This window comes from Microcebus murinus, chromosome 28, assembly GCF_040939455.1.
Source record: "Microcebus murinus isolate Inina chromosome 28, M.murinus_Inina_mat1.0, whole genome shotgun sequence".
Lineage (NCBI taxonomy): Eukaryota > Metazoa > Chordata > Mammalia > Primates > Cheirogaleidae > Microcebus > Microcebus murinus.
In genome coordinates, this window is record NC_134131.1 from 1,989,022 (window position 1) to 2,010,544 (window position 21,523).

At 61.3% G+C, this 21,523-nt stretch overlaps 1 protein-coding gene across 1 annotated transcript in view; it reads right to left on the reverse strand.

The window, feature by feature from the left end:
- Positions 1-21,523, reverse strand: part of COL23A1 (collagen type XXIII alpha 1 chain) — a 218,627-nt gene that overhangs the window by 12,567 nt on the left and 184,537 nt on the right. The window contains exons 6-16 of the mRNA XM_075998436.1: positions 15,561-15,587; positions 13,609-13,635; positions 12,319-12,345; positions 8,301-8,417; positions 6,548-6,587; positions 6,118-6,149; positions 3,874-3,894; positions 3,430-3,483; positions 2,843-2,905; positions 1,079-1,123; positions 134-211 (exon numbers count right to left, since the gene is read on the reverse strand). Coding sequence (XP_075854551.1) covers positions 134-211; positions 1,079-1,123; positions 2,843-2,905; positions 3,430-3,483; positions 3,874-3,894; positions 6,118-6,149; positions 6,548-6,587; positions 8,301-8,417; positions 12,319-12,345; positions 13,609-13,635; positions 15,561-15,587 — 531 coding nt within the window. The remainder of the gene's footprint in view (positions 1-133; positions 212-1,078; positions 1,124-2,842; positions 2,906-3,429; positions 3,484-3,873; positions 3,895-6,117; positions 6,150-6,547; positions 6,588-8,300; positions 8,418-12,318; positions 12,346-13,608; positions 13,636-15,560; positions 15,588-21,523) is intronic.

Sequence of the window (21,523 nt, forward strand, 5' to 3'; positions counted from 1 at the left end):
CTCGAACTCCTGACCTCGAGCAATCCACCCGCCTTGGCCTCCCAGAGTGCTAGGATTACAGGTGTGAGCCACCTCGCCCGGCCGACTATTCTTTAAGGAAATGAACATCTGGGGTGCTTCCTGGGAACACTACCTTGAAGGCATCCAAGATCCGGCCATCGTAGTCGATCACCACTGTGTCGCCTTGCTCACCCTTGAGGCCTGGGGGACCCTGAGGCCGGAAGCAGCATGAGAGTTTCAGGGAAGAGCAACGAGGGTGGGCGAAGCCGTAGCTATCTCTGCATCGCACCCGGGCAGGAGGCGAATGGAAGAGCCGTGTGATGGGGCCCACACGCATGCTTGGTGTGCGCCAGTTCTCAGATGCAAGCTGGCGACATCCCAGCACGTGAGGGTAGGGGCAGGCGGAGGAGGGGAGACTCAGGGACACGCCCTGCCTGGTCTGAGCCCAGGGTGCCCGTGATCGGCCTTAATGCAGGCGTTCAAGCCTCCTGAGTTCTCAAGGGAAAATGGAAAGCCTGATTTTTTTTTTTTTTTTTTGAGACAGAGTCTCGCTTTGTCGCCCAGGCTAGAGTGAGTGCCGTGGCGTCAGCCCAGCTCACAGCAACCTCAATCTCCTGGGCTCAAGCAATCCTGTTGCCTCAGCCTCCCAAGTACTGGGACTACAGGCATTCGCCACCATGCCCGGCTAATTTTTTCCATATATTTTTAGTTGTCCAATTAATTTCTTTCTATTTATAGTAGAGGCGGGGTCTCGCTCTTGCTCAGGCTGGTTTCGAACTCCTGACCTCGAGCAATCCGCCCACCTCGGCCTCACAGAGTGCTAGGATTACAGGTGTGAGCCACCGCGCCCGGCCTGGGACTCTTATTTTCATATATTCACATCTGAGCATTTTACCAAAAGCAAGTGTTATGAAATAAAAAATAAAAAAAAAAATCACTAATAAATTATTTAAAAAATTTAAAAGGACTCCTAGTTCCTGCAGCGCCACTGTTTCTCTGGCTCCGTGGGGGCAGGGGCTCTGAGGCCACCACGACCCTGGGAGTCCATCGGTGTGGCCCTGCTGGGGCAGCAGCTTACCCGGGGCCCCGCCGCTCCGTCTGGTCCTCGGTGGCCGGGCTCCCCCTGCGGAGACACACGGCGGGGCGCATGTGCAGGGGTGCAGATGCGAAGCCCAAGGGCCCCCACCCCCGCCCACCTGCAGGCCCCTCTCCCCACAAGGCTGGGGCCCTGACGGCCGAGCGTGTGACAGTGGCACTCCAGCGCCAGGACGCCCGAGCCCCCACCGTACAGAGACGGGGACTCCGAGGCCTGGGAGCCAGAGACTGTGTGGTGACCTGGCCCTGGGGGGGGCCTCGACACTCACTCACACGCACTGCCCCGCCCCCAGGCCGGCCTCACCCCGTAAGTCCAAGCAGACCCCCGTCCCCAGGCCAGCCTGATGCCCCAAGTCCAAGCAGACCCCTGCCCCCAGGCCAGCCTCACCCCGAAAGTCCAAGCAGACCCCTGCCCCCAGGCCAGCCTCACCCCGAAAGTCCAAGCAGACCCCTGCCCCCAGGCCAGCCTCACCTCGTAAGTCCAAGCAGACCCCCGCCCCAGGACAGCCTGATGCCCCAAGTCCAAGCAGACCCCCGCCCCCAGGCCAGCCTCACCCCACAAGTCCAAGCAGACCCCCGCCCCAGGCCAGCCTGACGCCCCAAGTCCAAGCAGACCCCCGCCCCCAGGCCAGCCTGACGCCCCAAGTCCAAGCAGACCCCCGCCCCCAGGCCGGCCTCACCCCCAAGTCCAAGCAGACCCCCGCCCCAGGCCAGCCTCACCCCACAAGTCCAAGCAGACCCCCGCCCCCAGGCCAGCCTGACGCCCCAAGTCCAAGCAGACCCCCGCCCCCAGGCCAGCCTCACCCCCAAGTCCAAGCAGACCCCCACCCCCAGGCCAGCCTCACCCCCAAGTCCAAGCAGACCCCCACCCCAGGCCAGCCTCACCCCCAAGTCCAAGCAGACCCCCGCCCCCAGGCCAGCCTCACCCCCAAGTCCAAGCAGATCCCCACCCCCAGGCCAGCCTCACCCCCAAGTCCAAGCAGACCCCCGCCCCAGGCCAGCCTCACCCCACAAGTCCAAGCAGACCCCCGCCCCCAGGCCAGCCTGACGCCCCAAGTCCAAGCAGACCCCCGCCCCCAGGCCAGCCTCACCCCCAAGTCCAAGCAGACCCCCGCCCCCAGGCCAGCCTCACCCCCAAGTCCAAGCAGACCCCCGCCCCCAGGCCAGCCTCACCCCCAAGTCCAAGCAGATCCCCTGCCCCCAGGCCAGCCTCACCCCCAAGTCCAAGCAGACCCCCGCCCCAGGCCGGCCTCAACCCCAAGTCCAAGCAGACCCCCACCCCAGGCCAGCCTCACCCCCAAGTCCAAGCAGACCCCCGCCCCTAAGCCAGCCTGACGCCCCAAGTCCAAGCAGACCCCCGCCCCCAGGCCAGCCTCACCCCCAAGTCCAAGCAGACCCCCGCCCCCAGGCCAGCCTCACCCCCAAGTCCAAGCAGACCCCCGCCCCAGGCCAGCCTCACCCCCAAGTCCAAGCAGACCCCCGCCCCTAAGCCAGCCTGACGCCCCAAGTCCAAGCAGACCCCCGCCCCCAGGCCAGCCTCACCCCCAAGTCCAAGCAGACCCCCGCCCCCAGGCCAGCCTCACCCCCAAGTCCAAGCAGACCCCCGCCCCTAAGCCAGCCTGACGCCCCAAGTCCAAGCAGACCCCCACCCCCAGGCCCTCCCCAAAAGGGCAAATCAGAGGCGAAGCCACATGGGCCCCTCCCGACTGGGTGAGGGTGTGAGGGGCCTGCAGGGCGGGGCAGTCACCTTGAGGCCAGGGGCGCCGTCCACGCCGTTCTCTCCTCGGGGCCCCGCACTCCCTGGCTCGCCCTGAAATGGAACAATCGCAGTGAGAGGGAGCGCTGGGCCGGGGCAGGCCAGGGAGGGGGTGCCTGAGCCCACCTGGTGCCTGAGCCCACCTGCCCCAGGGCTGTCCCCAGCTGGGGGGGGCACAGGACCACTGCCCCCGATTGCCAGTCTGGACCTTGGCACACACTGGGGCAGCTCAGGGGCTCAAGAGACAGCCTGGACGCCGACTGGCGGGATTTGGGGCTGTCGTGAGGGGTTGGAGGAGGAAAGCTGGAGGATGACCCCCATTCCTGGCTTGGGGACAGGGCGCAGAGTGGGGTCCCCGGAGATGGGAACCAAGAGGGCTTGGGGGAGTGAGGGGAGGGAAGTGGCCTAGACGAGGAGCCAGGCCCGTGGGCAGGAGGCGCTCAGGGCCCTCCTTGACCTGGCTCTGGCTGCCCTGGGCACCGGCCCAGCCAACGAAGGGGCTAGGACGGGGCTTTGCCAGGCAGACAAACCCGGGGCGGTGGCAGGCACAGGCCTGCTGAGGGACGGCAGACACCCACCTTGGGGCCGGGGGGTCCAGGGAGTCCTGGCTGGCCTGGCGTGCCGTCAACCCCCTGCGGAGAGAGCAGCAGAGCTCAGTGGTTCCCAGGCTCGAGCTCACATGGGTGTCACCTGGGGGCTGGTGAAGCGGACCTGGGCCCGGCCTCACGGTGTCTGCTCTGGGGGCCCGGGGGCTGCACCCTAACAAGCCCCGGGGGACGCTGGTCCCGCCGTGCCAGTGTCCCGCCATTCCCACACTTGGGAACGACATTCCCAGGCCCCGAGGTGGGCACGGATGTGACGTGTTGGAGGAAGAGAAAGGATGAGTGAGACTCCGGCTTCACGGAGGACTGGGCCAGGGCGGTCACCCCCGTGAGGGTCTGGTCTGGTGGACGGAAGGCCACCTGCCCTGTGGGGGCTCCCATGCCTGCTCCGGCCCAGCCCCCTCCTCCTGGGCCCCGAGCCTTCTTCCCAGGCACGGCGGGCTTATCCGGAGGGGCGGCGGGGGGGCTCAAGAGAGAGGTCAGAGCCTAGGCGTGGCCTGGACGCACACAGGCCTCTCGTCCTGTGGGAGAAGTGGCACCAGCGGCCCGCCCAGGGCCGGCCAGAGAGCCCTGGAGCCTTCGGAGAGGCACTCGCGGGCAGCGGCTGACGGTCTTGGATTCCACGCCTGAGCCAGTCGCCCCGAGCTCGATGACCCCAGACAGGTCACGGTTCCTGACAGTGGGAGGTGGCTCTCCAGCCGAGGGGACGGTGCCCCATGGACGGCCAGCCCTGGCACACACTGAGGGCGCTCTCCCCACCCGTCCTCTCCGGCAGGGAGGACCTCGCTTTCCGCCCGGCCCTGCACGAGGAGGGGACAGGGGAGAGGGCGACATCGCGGACGGCGTTAGCAGCTGAAGCGGTGGGACACGTATGTCCACGCAAAAACCCGCACGTGGATATTGACAGCTGTTTTCTTTCTTTCTTTTTTTTGTTTTTGAGACAGAGTCTCGCTTTGTTGACCAGGCTAGAGTGAGTGCCATGGCGTCAGCCTCGCTCACAGCAACCTCCAACTCCTGGGCTCAAGCGATCCTCCTGCCTCAGCCTCCCGAGTAGCTGGGACTACAGGCATGCGCCACCATGCCCGGCTAATTTTTTCTATATATATTAGTTGGCCAATTAATTTCTTTCTACTTATAGTAGAGACGGAGTCTCGCTCTGGCTCAGGCTGGTTTCGAACTCCTGACCTCGAGCGATCTGCCCGCCTCGGCCTCCCAGAGTGCTAGGATGACAGGCGTGAGCCACCGCGCCGGCCTTGACAGCCTTTTTCATCATCGCCGAAACTCGAAACTCGGAAGCGAACAAGAGGACCGCCCGCGGGCGAGCGGGCAGACCCGCCGTGGGCCGCTCAGACATGTCTTCTGAAAAGCTACTGAGCCAGCACAGGCGTGGAGGGGCGCGGTGCGTGTCACTAGGTGGAAAAGGCTGGCCCAGTGCGAAGCCACCGTGGCAGGCAGTGGCTGCCAGGGCGGGGAGGGCGGAGAGGGCGGGCACAGAGAGCGGGCAGGGTGGCGAGAACACTGCGGCACTGCCACGCTGGGCACTTGTCACCACGGTGACATGTGTGCCCAGGCTCTCACGTGCACAGTGCCAGCGGGGCCCTGGCGCGTGGGCCTCGGCGAGGCTGTGTCGGTGCGGGCCCCTCAGCTGCCACCCACGGGCGCGGGGGCGACACGGGAACTCTCCCTACTCTCCGCTCAATTTTGTCGTGAATCAAAAACCGTTCTAGGCCGGGCGCGGTGGCTCACGCCTGTAATCCCAGCCCCGTGAGAGGCCGAGGCGGGAGGATCACTTGAGGCCAGGAGTTTCAGACCAGCCTGGGCACCACAGAGAGACCCCGTCTCTACAGAAAAATTTAAAAATCAGCCGGGCATGGTGGCGCACGACTGTAGTCCCGGCTACTCGGGAGGCTGAGGCAGGAGGATCGCTTGAGCCCCAAAGTTTGAGGCTGCTGTGAGCTATGATGATGCCACTGTACTCCAGCCTGGGCAAAAGAGAGAGAGATCCTGCCAGAAGAAAACAAAACAAAACAAAAATAACCCCCTCAAAAAGTGAAACAAAAACCTGTTCTAAAAATAAAGTCTATTAAAAACCAAAAAGCTAGGCCGGGCGCGGTGGCTCACGCCTGTCATCCTAGCACTCTGGGAGGCCGAGGCGGGCAGATTGCTCGAGGTCAGGAGTTCGAAACCAGCCTGAGCAAGAGTGAGACCCCGTCTCTACTATAAAAATAGAAATAAATTAATTGGCCAACTAATATATATAGAAAAAAAAATTAGCCGGGCATGGTGGCGCATGCCTGTAGTCCCAGCTACTCAGGAGGCTGAGGCAGGAGGATTGCCTGAGCCCAGGAGATTGAGGTTGCTGTGAGCTAGGCTGATGCCACGGCACTCACTCTAGCCTGGGCAACAGAGTGAGACCCTGTCTCAAAAAAAAACAAAAAAACCCGAAAAGCTGAAGTGTGTTTTGTTTCAATCCTCACCACTGAGTGTGAAGAGGGCAGGAAAGGTTTATCATGCCCCATTGAACAGATGGGTAAGCCGAGGCCCAGAGACACGCAGTCCCTTGCTCGTAGTCACAGAACTTGGTTTCCTGGCCCTACTGTCTGGCGCTCACGTGTGGGCGCTCTGCAGGAGCCCACCCGCAGGCTGGGTCGGGGAGTGGGGCACACTCGCCTCGGGCCCTGGGGGTCCCTGGGGCCCTGGAGCAGGAGAAGGGACGGTGTCAGATGCCATGCCAGGGGCCACTGCGGCTCCCGTCTTCCCGGCACCAGGTCCCGCAGAGGAGGAGGCAGGGCTGTCGCAACGCCGGGGCTGCGCTGCCCGCTCCCGCCCGACCCCGAGTGCCGTGGGCACTTCTGCACGAGGACTTGGTGGTGACGGGGGACCGCAGGGCCCCCCAGGAATCCGGGGCTACTCGGGCTCTGCCCCGGCTGGCACCTCCCCCATCCAGAGGTGGGAGGACAGGTGTGCACAGGCGTGCGTCTGAATCGCGTGCGTGCACACGCACACGCACACTCGTGGCGTCCATGGTGTGGGGAGGGGTTCCGGGACTGGGAACCGCAGTCCTGCCCGCCCAGCTCCGAAACGCCCGGGACACTGACCGTCTCGCCGTCGCGTCCGGGCTCTCCTCTGGGGCCCTGAGGACAGCAAAGGGGGGGGGCAGGACGTCACGTCTGACTGAGCCCAGACCTCAAGCCGGACCCCGAGGGGCTCTGAGTACAGCGTCTCGTGCCATCCCCCCAAACCCCAGGAGCGGCCCCGCCCGCCCCTACAGATGAGAAAGCTAGACTCGGGCCGGGTGACAAAGATGAGCCTCTGAGTGGCTGCCTGTCGGGGGGCTGGGGTGGGCTCTGCACGGCAGGGGGGGCAGTCTGGCGTCCCTGGGGCGGGGAGGGGGTGGCAGAGTGCAGTCTGGCCCCGGGATTGGGTTAGGGCCCCGGGATTGGGTTAGGGCCCCGGGATTGGGTTAGGGTCCCGGGATTGGGTTAGGGTCCCGGGATTGGGTTAGGGCCCCGGGATTGGGTTAGGGCCCCGGGATTGGGTTAGGGCCCCGGGATTGGGTTAGGGTCCCGGGATTGGGTTAGGGTCCCGGGATTGGGTTAGGGCCCCGGATTGGGTTAGGGTCCCGGGATTGGGTTAGGGCCCCGGGATTGGGTTAGGGTCCCGGGATTGGGTTAGGGCCCCGGGATTGGGTTAGGGTCCCGGGATTGGGTTAGGGTCCCGGGATTGGGTTAGGGCCCTGGGATTGGGTTGGGGCCCTGGGATTGGGTTAGGGCCCCGGGATTGGGTTAGGGTTCCGGGATTGGGTTAGGGCCCCGGGATTGGGTTAGGGCCCCGGATTGGGTTAGGGTCCCGGGATTGGGTTAGGGCCCCGGGATTGGGTTAGGGTCCCGGGATTGGGTTAGGGTCCCGGGATTGGGTTAGGGCCCTGGGATTGGGTTGGGGCCCTGGGAGAACTCAGAGGACTCGTTAGCAGCAGGGAGGGCAGAGAGAGGAAGAGGGTTGCTAATGACCAGCCGGGAGTGTGGGGGAACACGCAGGGTCTCAGGGTCTGGCTGGGTCAGGATGGGGACTGGGGTGGCAACCAAGGGCAGGGTAGAGTTTGGAGTCAGGGTCACGGTCTGCAGGGGTCAGGGTTAGGGGCTGCCTAATTGTCTCAATTGGGGTTGTGGGTCAGGATTTGGGCCCACGGTCTTTTTTTTTTTTTTTTTTTTTTTTTTTTTTGAGACAGAGTCTCGCTTTGTTGCCCAGGCTAGAGTGAGTGCCGTGGCGTCAGCCTAGCTCACAGCAACCTCAAACTCTTGGGCTCAAGCGATCCTCCTGCCTCAGCCTCCTGAGTAGCTGGGACTACAGGCATGCGCCACCATACCCGGCTAATTTTATATATATGTATCAGTTGGCCAATTAATTTCTTTTTATTTATAGTAGAGACGGGATCTTGCTCTTGCTCAGGCTGGTTTCGAACTCCTGACCTCGAGCAATCCACCCGCCTCGGCCTCCCAGAGAGCTAGGGTTACAGGCATGAGCCGCCGCGCCCAGCCGGGCCAAGGTCTTGATTGGGGTTAGGGACCCCATTAGTGCTGCATTTAAGGTCTGACCGGGGTAAGGGTCTAGGCTGGAGTGAGGGGCGGGCTTAGGTCTGGGTCAAGGACAGGATCTGAACTGGGGTCGAGGCTAGGCTGGGTTGGGGTCCGGCTGGGCCCGGGTCCGGTGTCCGGACTGGGGTTAGGATCACATTGGGTCTGCACTAGGGACAGGGCTGGGGTTGGGGTCGGCTCTGGGACGAGGCTTTGGGGTCCCGGTCAGTACAGGGCAGGTCCTTGGCGGGCCAGCGCGGCGCCCCCTCTTACCGCCTGGCCTGGTGCTCCCCGGGGGCCATCCTTCCCAGTGTCTCCAGGAGGGCCCCGGGCCCCAGGCGGTCCAGGGGGCCCTGGAGGTCCGGCAGCTCCGTCTTGCCCTTGGTCTCCCTGAAAAAGATGGGGCTCAGCATGGCTCTGAGAGTGGGGGCAGGGCTCCAGCCTCCAGAGTGGCGCCCGCAGCCGGGCAGTCCGCCCTTTCCCCGCCCTGGGCTGGGCTCGAAGGGAAGGGCTTTGTCACTGGGCCGCTCGCCACTCTGTGGCAGCTGCACGAAGGACAGGTCTCTGGGCCTCGGTGTAAGAGGCCCGGCAGGGACTTTCACACTCCCGGGGTTCACTCTCCAGCCCCTCAGCCCAGCTGCGGTGTTTGGGTGAGTGTGTGCACAACGGGTGTGGGGGAGCCCCGTGCCCGCCCAGCCCCCGCCTTCCGGAAGGGGGCTGAGTGTCTCCCGAAGGACCTCAGCCGGTCAACGCCTGCCTCATTGAAAGTGGTGGAAGTGTGCACTCTCGGGCACTTATCCCAGAGAAACGAAAAGTTAGGTTCACACAAAACCCGCACACGTATGTCATGGCACTTTATTAGTGACAGCTCTGACCCGGACACTCCAAGCGTCTTTCAGTGGGTGGCGGTCAGTCGGCGTGGTGCGTGGGCATCGCGGAACGCTACTCGGCAGGAAGGGAAAGGACCAAGCCACTGACACAGGCAGCCACTCGGATGCACCTCAAGGGACTCGTGCTGAGTGACAAAGCCCATCCCCAAACGCCAGTGCGGTGTGACAGGATCTACGCGGCACTCTCGGGACGGCGAGGTTACGGACATGGAGAACAACTTTGTTTTTAAGACAGAGTCTCGCTCTGTCACCCGGGCTAGAGTGCCGTGGAGTCAGCCTAGCTCACAGCAACCTCAGCCTCCTGGGCTCAAGCGATCCTCCTGCCTCAGCCTCCCAGAGCGGTAGGATGGATGACAGGCGTGAGCCACCTCGCCTGGCCGAGAACAAGTTAATAGCTGCCAGGAGTTTGGAATAAGAGAGACAAATGTGATTTTTAGATCTCCATGTGATGGTTAAACGAATTTACAAGTGTGATAAAATTGCATAAAACTACACACACACACACACACACACACACACAAATGAGTGTATGTAAACTGGGGAATCTGAATCAGGTTGGTGGGTTTTATCAACGTCGATTTCCTGGTTGTGACGTCGAACTACAGTGACGGAAGGTGCCGTCACCGGGGAGGCTGGATGCAGGTGTACGGGCGTCACCTGTCACCAAGGCAGGTGGAATCTGTAATTATCTCACGAGGAAAGTCACAAGCAGAGGTGAGGCAGGGCCACACAGGCTCATGCAACACTAAGTCCCCGGCTTTCGGACTTGATGTTAGTACCGGGTCAGACCTCAGGCAGCCAGAGCCCTCACTTCTTGGCCCAAGCTTCAACGAGAAAAGCCCACAGTGTGACCAGCACACCTTCCTGCCCCCCTAGCAGGGCCTGCCCAGGGCACAGGAACGGGGCACAGCAAGGCCATGGTGACAGTAGCTCCCGAACTTCTTGTTATCAAGAAAGGAAGAAAGAAACCTTCTGCGGACCCCGCACTGAGCAAGTGAGGACGTCGTGAAGACCGTCCTATTCTACTATCCATCTGCATCTGCATGACGAGTTGGCCAGGGCACGGTCACCGTCTGGCTGGGGGTCAGAGAGGGACAGCATTTACTTAAGCCTGCAGAGCCTTCTCTGACCGTCAGGGCGGATGGTCCCTTTTATTTATTTATTTATTTATTTTTTGAGACAGAGTCTCACTCTGTTGCCCAGGCTAGAGTGAGTGCCGTGGCGTCAGCCTAGCTCACAGCAACCTCAATCTCCTGGGCTCAAGCGATCCTCCTGCCTCAGCCTCCCGAGTAGCTGGGACTACAGGCATGCGCCACCATGCCCGGCTAATTTTTTCCTATATATATATTAGTTGGCCAATTAATTTCTTTCTATTTATGGTAGAGACGGGGTCTCGCTCTTGCTCGGGCTGGTTTCAATTCCTGACCTCGAGCAATCCGCCCGCCTCGGCCTCCCAGAGTGCTGGGATTACAGGCGTGAGCCACTGTGCCCGGCCTAGATGGTCCCTTTTAGACACTGTTTTCACCCACGGTTGCCATGATCTGAGAGAGCTCCTCTCTCTAGCAAACTGCACTTAACACATAATTCATCTGGTTTCCCAACAACAAAAAATCAACGGAAGCGCTCAGTGTCTGCCATGCAGATCTTCCGCCCAGTCTGGCATAGCCAGGGACCAACCAAAAGGTGGTGACTCCGGCTAGAAGGAAAGAAAACTGACAGTCTGGCCACCAGCTTCGGGTGGTGAGAGGGTCAGGTAACTCCTGTTCGTCTTGTGCTGTGTCGGGGAGATCTGGAGACCCCCCCTCACCCCTCTGCTGCTCCTCCGCAGCTCAGGGGTCTCAGCCTGGGGACCTCCTACTAACAAGGCAGGAAGTGGGTCTGGACACCCGACCGGGTCCAGGACAGATGCTCTTAGGCTCTTCCCCGGGCGCCCTCCTCCCTCCGCTTGGGTGGCTGAGGTCTCGCCCTGGGGGTGTGGGGTGAGTCCAGGGGTGAGCACAGCAAAGCCGCGGGCCCAGACCCCGCTCGGCAGTCTACCTTGAGCACGTGGAGACTGTACGCGTGGCGGTCTCTATTTAGAAAGCCCGGATGGAGCCGTGGGAAAACCATCTAGTCCGCAAACAGATCGTGTGGTCAGAAAGGCAGGAGGGTGATTGCAAAATCCACAAGGCTCTTGACCCTCTGGAGGCAAAGCCACCCAACCCAGCCCAGGGAAAGGCGGCTTGGTGATCGGGGACACAGACGCCTACTCCAGAGAGGTCCCTGCACCAGCTCCCGTCCCACGGGCTCTCCAGGGACAGCAGGTGTGGGGGGGAGGGGTGGGGGTGGGGGCACTACTTCTCCACCCCCTTGATTTGGGACGGCCCATGACGGATTGCACTGACGAAACACAGGGGACATAATGCCGCCTCCGTTCTGGGTGTGGCTCTCAACAGGCCTCTGGTGGTGCCTGCCTCTAGCCTCCGCCAGGCTGTCCTCGGGAAGCCCCCGGCCTCCTCTGGGACCAGCCGCTCTCTCGGCTCCATCCCCTTCCACCCCCAGCCGGTGAGCAGGTGCTCGCCGTGGGTGACCGGCTGCAGGCTCAGTTTCCACCCCACGACCTGCTTAAAACAGCCCGGCGCACGCCGCTCTCTGGCCTGTCTCCGGGCAGCTGGAGACCTGCCTGTCCCCCCTGGGGCCAGTGCTCTGTAGCCTCCTGCCCGGCTGTGCCAGAAACGGCAAGGGCCCCCGTGCACGGCCAGCCACTCAAGTGACCCTCCGCCGAGACCTGCTCTGTGTGCTACCTCGGGGCTCGGCTCCAGCTTCTGTGTAGGAGACCCGAGGCCCAGCGCGAGGCACTTCTGAGCGCATGGGTGCAGGGACCCTGAGGGCAGGTTGGTTGGGAGACTGACCTGCTGTCCCCGTGCCGGGGGGCAGAGTGCTGGCTTGTGTGAAGCAGTGAATCTTCACCACAACCGCCTGGGGTGGGGGCTGTCACCCCCACGCAGCGTTGTAGAAAGGCTCAGAAGGGGGAAAGTGACTTGCTCAAGGCCCCTTGGCTGGTAAGCGGCAGAGCTGAGCTCTGGGCTCACGTCTGCTGGCCCTGGAGCCAACCCTCTTCCCGGGGCTGCTGCCCACTCCCTCCCGACGGTCGGTTTCGGGTCTGGGTCGGTGCCAGCCCCACTGCCCAGCATCTCAGTGATGAGCTTGGGACCTGGACACCTGCCAGACACTCTTCATTTGTGCAGGGGGGGTCCCTGGGGGCCCCCACACACTGGCCATGGGGGGGAGGAGGGGCTGGCTGCCTCCGTGTTTCTGTGACCAGCTCTGGAGAGCTGGGAGGCAGAGGGAGTGACGGGGGCCTTGTTATTACAGAAAACCTGCGGCGTGGACAGACGAGGGAGGTCCTGCTCGGTTCTTACCCGGGGGCCAAAGTCTCCTGGTACACCCTAGGAACAAAAGACAGGGAGACACGTCACCACCGCTTCCGTTATTTCTCCCCCTTCCCTGCGTGCTCTGCATGCGTGGTCTGCCTCAGCCCTGGCAGAAACTGCAGGCGGGCTCTCCTGCTGTCTCCTTTCCAACGGGAAACCGAGATGCGCAGAGGCCCGTGACTCTGGCCAGAGGCAGCCGCTCCCCCAGCACACTGGGAGGGGTGACCGCGATGGTTTTATGCTGGGAAGCTTTGGGGCGGTCATTATGCAGCAGCAGCTACCAAGACTCGGGTTCCTGTCTGGCTTCAGAGCCCCTGCGTGGATCACTTCTGTGCCTCGGTGGCATCAGTCAGAGCCAGCGGGACGTCACCAGAGGGTCACCGTGACACCTGCCTATGCGCCAGTCTCTCATTACCGATGAACAGTCAGACCGTGACCTCACGCAGTCCTCCCCATGAGGACTGGGAGGTTGGCTTTAATTTACAGCTGGGGAAACGGAGGCTCACAGAGCCAGGAAAATTGTACAAGGCCACGCGGTTGGTGGCGGGGCCGGAAGGCAAAGCCGAGGCCCTGGACACCGAATCCTGTGCCTTCCAGCAGCGTCCTCAGCCCCGACAACGGACGGGAACCGCCCCGCTCTGACCCTAAGCTGCCACTTCGCAGAAGGGCCCTCTTCCCCACAGCCACGTCTCGGGCCGGGGCGGATGTGGTCCAGGCACACCTCCGTGTGTCCTGGCCACTCCCCCTCCTGATCCCACAGGGGACACACAGGTCTCCTGTCCCCTTCCAAGGCACTCGGAGACCCTCGCCCTCCAGTGGGGCCGAGTGTGACTGACTGTTAGCGCCAAAATGCCAGGGAAGCCTGTCTCACCGGGGGCTGCAAAGACAGCTCTCGGCCATCTGTGTTCCTGTGGGTGTCCTCCCCACGGAGAGTGCTGTGCACGTGGTCGTTCAACCCCCAGGCCCGCCTGGCCGCCCTCTTCATGATTAGTGGCTTTGGACACTCATCATTTGGGACAGACTGGGGCCCTCCGGGTTTTGTAATTTGTGCTCTGGCGCTAGGAGAACTCAGACCGAACCCTTCTGCGTGTGAAATATAAGCCTCGCAACCATTTTAGTAGGCAGGCACTGCTCGCCCTGCTATATACAAGGGGAAACTGAGGCTCTAGAAGCGGCTGTGGCATGCCCAACGTTGCACTCTGGAACTGGGGTTTGGAGGCAGGTTTTGGCATCCTCCCTCAGCTGCCACATCTGGACGGCCTCCAAGGCTTCGCTTACCTTTTCCCCTTTAGGGCCTGGAAGTCCCTGGAGAAGGAAAGTGGAGAAACAACAGGCCTGAGCGAGGAGGCCGAGGCTGGCCGCCCTTCCGGCTTCCCCACGGCTCCCAGGGCCTGTGAGGCTGAGCAGAGCCGTGGGCAGCTACGTGGCAAATGGCACAGGAGCCATCAGCCCTTAACGAGAGCTGCCCGTGCTGGCCCAAGGCAGCGCCCCGGCTCAGTCTTCAGCACGAGGGAGGTGAGGGATTTGAGGCCTCCAGCAAGGGCCCACTGGCATTTTCTCAGCAGGGAAAGGGGCACATGCACTAGCCACTCGTCCCAGAAATCACAGCTGCCCCTCCCTGCACAGCTCCCACCTGCACCTGCTGCCGGGGAGGAGACCACTGCCCCCAAGCTGCCCGTCTGGAATCTGCAAGGCAGGCAGGCACTGGACAGAGATCCTGTTTCCAGAAATGTTCTTTCCTTTAAGGGTGGTAGCCTTTTGGAGTCTGGGCTCCATCCATCAGTCCTTGCTTGGAAGAGTTATCCATCCATCCATCCATCTATCCACCCACCCACTCATCCACCCACCATCTGTCTGTCTGTCCATTTGTCAATTCGTTCACTCATCCACTCATATATCCACACACCCATCCACCTATCCACCCATCCATTCATCCATCCACTCATCCATCCATCCATCCATCCACCCACCTATCCACCCATCCATTCATCCATCCACTAATCCATCCATCTACCTATCCACCCATCCATTCATCCATCCACTCATCCATCCATCCATCTAACCATCCACCTACCCATCCATCCATGCATCCATCCATCCACCCACCCACCCAACCAGCCACCTATCCATCCATCCATCCATCCATCCATCCATCCATCCATCCATCCATCCACCCAACCACCCACCTATCCATCCATCCACCCACCTATCCACCCATTCATTCATCCATCCACTAATCCATTCATCCACCTATCCACCCACCCATTCATCCATCTACCCATCCATCCATCCATCCATCCATCCATCCATCCATCCATCCATCCATCCACCTATCCATCCATCTATCCATCCATCCATTCATCCACCCACCCAACCACCCACCTATCCATCCATCCATGCATCCATCCATCCACCCACCCACCCAACCAGCCACCTATCCATCCATCCATCCATCCATCCATCCATCCATCCATCCATCCACCCATCCATTCATCCATCCACTCATCCATCCATGCATCCATCCATCCATCCACCCACCCAACCACCCACCTATCCATCCATCCATCCATCCATCCATCCATCCATCCATCCATCCATCCACCCACCTATCCATCCATCCATCCATCCATCCATCCATCCATCCATCCATCCATCCATCCATCCATCCATCCATCTCTCCATCTACCCAGCCATCCGTGTATCCATCTGTCCACATCCAATTATTCGTTTACTTGTGCTGTCTCCCTGTGCATTTTGTTCATCTGCTGAGGATGCCCATGGACTATGGGCCCCTGGCCCAGGTGTTGAGAACTCAGCCCGACGCCCACCACGGAAGTCTTGAGAACACATCCAGAGACACTCTGTGCCTGGAGCCTGCTGGGAGGGGCTCCCATGCCGTGAGACATGAGAGTTGAGTGGACACCAGCAACGATGCTGCCCACAGCTCCCCATAACCTGAAAACATTCCTGTCGGCGAGGGGTTAATGCACCCATTTCATAAACGAGAAACCCCAGGTTTGGGAGGTGAAGAGGTTCCCCGCCCCCCTGTGGGTGTGACAGTCAGCAGGTGGTGGACCTGGATTGGAACTCAAGTCTGGCACCCAGCAGCTTCTCTCTGTGCTGAACCGGGTTCCCAGTGGCCCCTTCCCTCTGGTGCCCCATGGTCACTCACAGCCCCACAGTGGCAGTGCCATCCCAGCACCACCTAGAATTGCCTTGTCAACACTTACGGGCTTGCCATCCAGACCCAGGGGTCCCTGCAAGATGAAAGAGAAAGAGAGAAAGGGTTACACGTGGGAACAGCATTTCCTCTGTGCCTTAAGACCCAGGTCAGTGACAAGAAAAAGCCGGCCCTGAGCCCAGTGGTCTGGGCACATTCCATGTGGACTGGGGCCGGGCTGGGGGAAAGGAAGGCATCTGCTGCCTAGAGCCCCGGCCTTTGACGACAGAGCCCCATTCCTTCTCTAAAGACAACCCCCTCCCAACCCGTGGTGCCTGGCGGCTGCTGGGGGACAGGAAGCATGTCACCAAATTCCCTCCACCAGGGTGCCAGGGGCAGGGACGGGCCTGGGACCCCAGCTTGCCTGGGACTTGGAATGGTCGTGGTTTAGGGGAAGGAGGGCTCTTCTTTCCTGATGGGGCTCAGCCTGTAACTCCCGGGGCCCCCAAGTGGCTCGAGAAAAAGCTGACAGAGAGGAAGGCAGAGCTGAGAGACAGAGAGAGGCAGGGCGGAGGGCTGGGAGCTGCAGCTACTCCTGCACACTTCAGTCCCCGAGCTAATGCTTCTTTTTTTCCCTTAAGCCAGCGTGGATTGAGTTTCTTTTTTCTTTTTTTTTTTTTTTTGAGAGAGTCTCGCTTTGTTGCCCAGGCTAGAGTGAGTGCCGTGGCGTCAGCCTAGCTCACAGCAACCTCAGACTCCTGGGCTCAAGCGATCCTCCTGTCTCAGCCTCCCGAGTAGCTGGGACTACAGGCATGCACCACCATGCCCGGCTTATTTTTTCTATATATATTAGTTGGCCAATTAATTTCTTTCTATTTATAGTAGAGACAGGGTCTCGCTCTTGCTCAGGCTGTTTTCGAACTCCTGACCTCGAGCAATCCACCTGCCTCAGCCTCCCAGAGTGCTGGGATTACAGGCGTGAGCCACCGCGCCCGGCCATGAATTGAGTTTCTGTCACTTGTAGCTAGGAGAGTCTTGCAGCGCTTTGAGCTTCCTGCGTTGCTGTGGGCTTTGCAGACAAAGTAGAGGCTGAGACAAGCCGGGTCACCCAGGGCTGGCTCTGAGAGCCAGCGCACCACAGCCGCGTGGAGTAGAGAGGAATCCAGCCTGGTCTCTGCTAGCCCCGTCCTCCCCTCCAGCTGTTCCCCATCCCCACGTACACTTCGCCCTTGACCCAGCGACGCTGCACGAGGCTCCACACTTTCAACACACCCCGCCTGCCCGCCGGGCGCCTCCCTCCCTTGTGCAACTGCGGCTCAGTTACGTCCCCTTCCACGAAGTCCCCCGGGCTTCTCTGCTTCCCAGAGCCAGCCCGTCTGTCCCTGTTGCCTGCACATACATTCTAACTGTTGCACACGGCACGATGTACTGTTGTTTTTTTTTTTTTTTTGAGACAGAGTCTCACTTTGTTGCCCAGCTAGAGTGAGTGCCGTGGCGTCAGCCTCGCTCACAGCAACCTCAAACTCCTGGGCTCAAGCAATCCTCCTGCCTCAGCCTCCCGAGTAGCTGCGACTACAGGCATGCGCCACCATGCCCAGCTAATTTTCTCTATACGTATTAGTTGGCCACTTAATTTCTTTCTATTTATAGTAGAGACGGGGGTCTCGCTCTTGCTCAGGCTGGTTTTTAACTCCTGACCTCGAGGCAATCCGCCCGCCTCGGCCTCCCAGAGTGCTAGGATTACAGGCGTGAGCCACGGCGCCCGGCCACGACGTACAGTTAGCGGCGTGTGGTCTGCCAGGCCCTCCTTGGCAGAGCCAGGACAGGGTCTGATCCCCTGTGCGGATCATGAGGCCTGGCATGGAGCACGTGCCCGGAAATCGTGCGCTAAGGCGACCCGGGGAAGTAGCGCAGGAAAGGCAGGGTGTGCGCAGGTACCTGTAATTCAACGTGGAAAGGGGTAAGGCAGGACGCACGAAGGGGTCTGCCCGTTCGGAGCCGGGAGAGCGTGTCCCGGGGGACTGGACTACGAGGCAGAGCTGCCTGGGGACAGCAGCAGCGAGGACTTGGACCGACGGAGAGCAGGGAGGGCCGCTCAGGGACGGCGGCTGGCAAAGGCCGAGGAGGGACCCTGTGGGGGCCGAGGGGTAGGGGAGCTCCGGCCTCAGCATGGCTCACCACCCCGACTGGGGCTGCCTCTGCCTGGCTCTGTCCCCACCCCTCTGGGCTCCCACTGGCTGGGACAGACTCCGTGGCCCAGCATGGCGTTCTCCACGGCGGGGCCAGCTGCTGCTGCGCGGTCACTCTGCGTCCCGTCACCCGCTGAGCTCTCTGGCTTCTTTCCCACCCTCATGGCTTGGCTCGGGCTGTTCCCCTGGCGTGCAATGCTCTTCCCCGCCGTCTCTGCCCGGGGCGAGCCGGCTCTCCTCTGGGAAGCCTTTCCTGGCCCCCAGCGGACCGATCTGTCCTCCTGCAGCTCTGGACATGGCTGGGAGCTGCCCACCCGCCGGTCAGGAGGTGAAAACCGCTGGTTTCCCTGGCGCGGCCTCCACGCCGCCCTGAGCCGTGACAGCCAACCTGGCAGTTCCCCAAACGACGTGAGAGCAGCCACCCTGGGGACCTGCGGCCAGGGCCTTACCGGCGGCGGGAAACCAGGGCCGTTCTACGTGCTTCTGGCCATCAGCCCGAGGGCGGTGGAGGTCTGGACATCAGAGCGTGGGCCTGGGGCCCCAGGAGAGGGCGTGGGGCCATGCCAAAGTCTCGGGGCGTCAGGCCTGGAGGCTCCCGGTGGGGGCCTGGGCCCACGTCACAGGTGCAGTGCCCGTCCTTGCCGTCCCTCTCCCCGGAGCTGCCCCCGCCACCTGTCTCCCCCAGCCGGCGCCTGCCGTCCTGCTCCCAGGACCCCCATTAATGAGCCCGGGGCCTCGTGAAGTGTATGTAACTCATGTATCTCTTCACTTTGGGAGACGAGTGAACTATTTTTTAGGTTGCATATAACGCACACACAGCAAACAACAAAAAATAACAAGTTTTTCATTGAATTAGAAAGGATCGTTTTGTTTTCCAAGTTTTCATTCTATTTTCGTAATAAAACACAGTGGCCCCGAGGAAAAATTTTTTCTAGTGTAGTGTTAAGTACGAAAGGTCGGATTCCCCTTACGTCGTACTAAGTGTCATGGCTCTGACGCTTCACGTCGATACTTCTCGTTTTGTTTTCGTTGCGAAGGTGCATCCTCAGTCTTGCACGCACGCGTTTTGGCTTGTGAGTATCTTCCACGTCGTTTCAGAGTGATTTGTGCGAAGCCACGGGTAAGTCACGATTGGCGTTATGACTCAAACTGGCAGTTTCCATGGGGGGCAGAGCCTGGCTCTGGGTGCAGTTGGGGAGGACGCACACCTCCGGTAGGGGCCGGGGCTGGTCCGAAGGGAGCCAAGAACAAACCTGGGGGGTCGTGGTCGGGGGCCCAGGCAGGCCGGGCAGGGTCCAGGCCGAGCGTCGAAGCTGGGGCCAAGCTGCTCTGAGCAGCCTGCAAGGGTGGAGCCCCCGTGCAGGGCAGAGGCGTGCAGAGGCGCGTGCAGGGTCTCTCCTCTCCAGGCAGCCCTCGATGCCCCTGCAGAAGGAGTGTGAGGGATGGTGGCCCGCGCAGGTGCACCTGCAGCTCACAGAGGCAGGCCCGGAACCTTGCTAGGCCTGGGTTCAAATCCACGCTCGGAGCCCCAGCTGCAAAGACGCCCCATCCCCGCCAGCTCCCTCCCCTGCCCGATCAAAGCCAGGGGACCCACCGGAGGTTTTCAACACCTTCCGCCTCCACGAAACCCCACAGCTGTTGACAAGCCTCGGTGCTGCTTTAATCACTCTCTCCTCGTGGAGCTCAGTTGCGCTCCGGGACGTCTCAGCATGCGTGGGGAGCAAACAAAGCCCTGACTGCACGCGAGTGGCAGGCCAGGTGGCCGGCGGCTGGGGACGCCAGCCGGGCTGACCCCCCTGCCCCCCACCCCGGGGGCTGGCTTAGTCCCTTGCCCCACTCAGGGACCAGGGAGCTCCAGGGCCTTAGTTTCCCCATCTGTAAAATGCAGGTGATGCCGTCCCCTCTCAAATGACAAGTTTGAGTTGAGTCTCAGGTCATTCTCCTGTGTTCCTACCCCTCCCTGAGCGACCCAAGCTGATGCAGAAGTGGGGTCTGCCCTGGCCCTGGGGGGACAGTGCTGCAGGAGACCTTTGTGTGGCTTTCCGAGGGGCTGGCCGTCGGGTGCAGGGCCTCGCCGTTTGCTGTCGCCTGTTACCTTGGGGCTCGTGCCTCCTTCCCTCCCCCACGCTGTGGAATGCTTCCTGAGCGGGGTTCCAGAGAGGCGGCGTCTGAGAAATGCTGGCAAGCGTTGCAAAGAGGGGTGGGGGTTCTTGGGGAAGCAGGTTTGGGGTGCAGCACACGGCGGCTCCATGCCCGGAGCTTCTCAGTGCTCATCAGCCAGTGACAGCCTGTGCCGACCCCGTGACTCCCGGCCAGGGGGGCCAGGCTGGCCCTGCACCTCCCTGCCAGCTGCGCAGTCCCCTTGACGGCGGCCCAGCCCTCCCCCCGGCCCCCCATCAGCCCCAGCCTCTGCTGAGCCGCACGGAATCAGTAACCGGCGCGTTTCGATGCAGGCACGAGCACATGCTCCCATCGGCCGGCGCTGCGTGACTGTCTAGCTTTCTGCTCGGAACGAAGGCCGACGGCTCCCGTCGGGGGGTGGAGCCCTCCCAGCGCACTGGGATGGGGCCCTGCCCGAGGGGCTCCCCAGGATCTTCAGTCCGGCCCGGTAATTACGCCCCAGATGTTGACAATTCATCAAATTACAAGGCTGCTGGGGCCCGAGGTCCCAGCCCGGGAAGCACATTCCCACGTGCTTCTCTGCTGGCCGGCGGGCGCGGGCTGGGCGGGCAGTCCCTGCGGGGCAGGCCGCGCCATGTGGCTCTGCTCTCCAGCCCGGGCTGTCTGCACACACACGGGCCGCAGCAGGACTGTCCCGGGCTGAGCGATTTCCCAGACTCGGATTCCTCGCCGCAGGGAAAGGGAGGGAGGGCCCAGCGCTTAGGTCCAGCTCAGACGCTGCTGCTCACGCTCCGATGGTGGCACAGAACTGCCCCGGAGAGCCGCTTCCTGGCATCCAGGGCCCTTCACGGAGTGGGATCTGCAGGCGCCCACTGCCCCCACTCACAGCCAGCTGCGGCGGCATTAGCTGCTGGGGTCCCAGGAGCCTGCCGCAAGGCCCTGTGCTCCAGGCCGCCCCCCTCTGGGCCCCTCAGGGCTGGGCTCAGGCAGTGTCTCTCCTGGGGCCGGGTTTTATTTGGTCTATGCAGCTAAAATAAATAAATAAATAAATAAAAACCCCACCGCTCCAAACCAACTGAATTAGTTACAGCATTTAAAAATTGTGACCTTCTCTGGGAGGCAGAGGCGGGAGGATTGCTCCAGATAAAGAGTTCGAAACCAGCCTGAACAAGAGCGAGACCCCGTCTCTACTATAAATAGAAAGAAATTAACTGGCCAACTAATATATATATAGAAAAAAATTAGCCGGGCATGGTGGTGCATGCCTGTAGTCCCAGCTACTCGGGAGGCTGAGGCAGGAGGATCGCCTGAGCCCAGGAGTTGGAGGTTGCTGTGAGCTAGGCTGACACCACAGCACTCACTCTAGCCTGGGCAACAAAGCGAGACTCTGTCTCAAAAAAAAAAAAAAAAAAAATTGTGACCTTTTACATAAACATCCAGAATTTGGACTTTTCTTGAAAACGTGGGAGATCTCCCAGCCCCGGGCCCAGGTTCCTGCCGGGCGATGCCCGTCCCTCCCCGCGGGCATCTGAGTTTGTGACTCGTAGCCTAAAACGTCTCCTAGGGCCCTTGCAGGTCTGCAGCGCCGTGAAGCCACGAGAGCAGCTGGTTCCTATTCGGGAGAGGGCGTGCTCGGGGCTAGCCCGTGTGTGCTGGAAGCAATTACACGCATGTCCGTGTTACACACCCTGGCTGGCAGAGGCGGTGTTTACAGGGCTGTGCC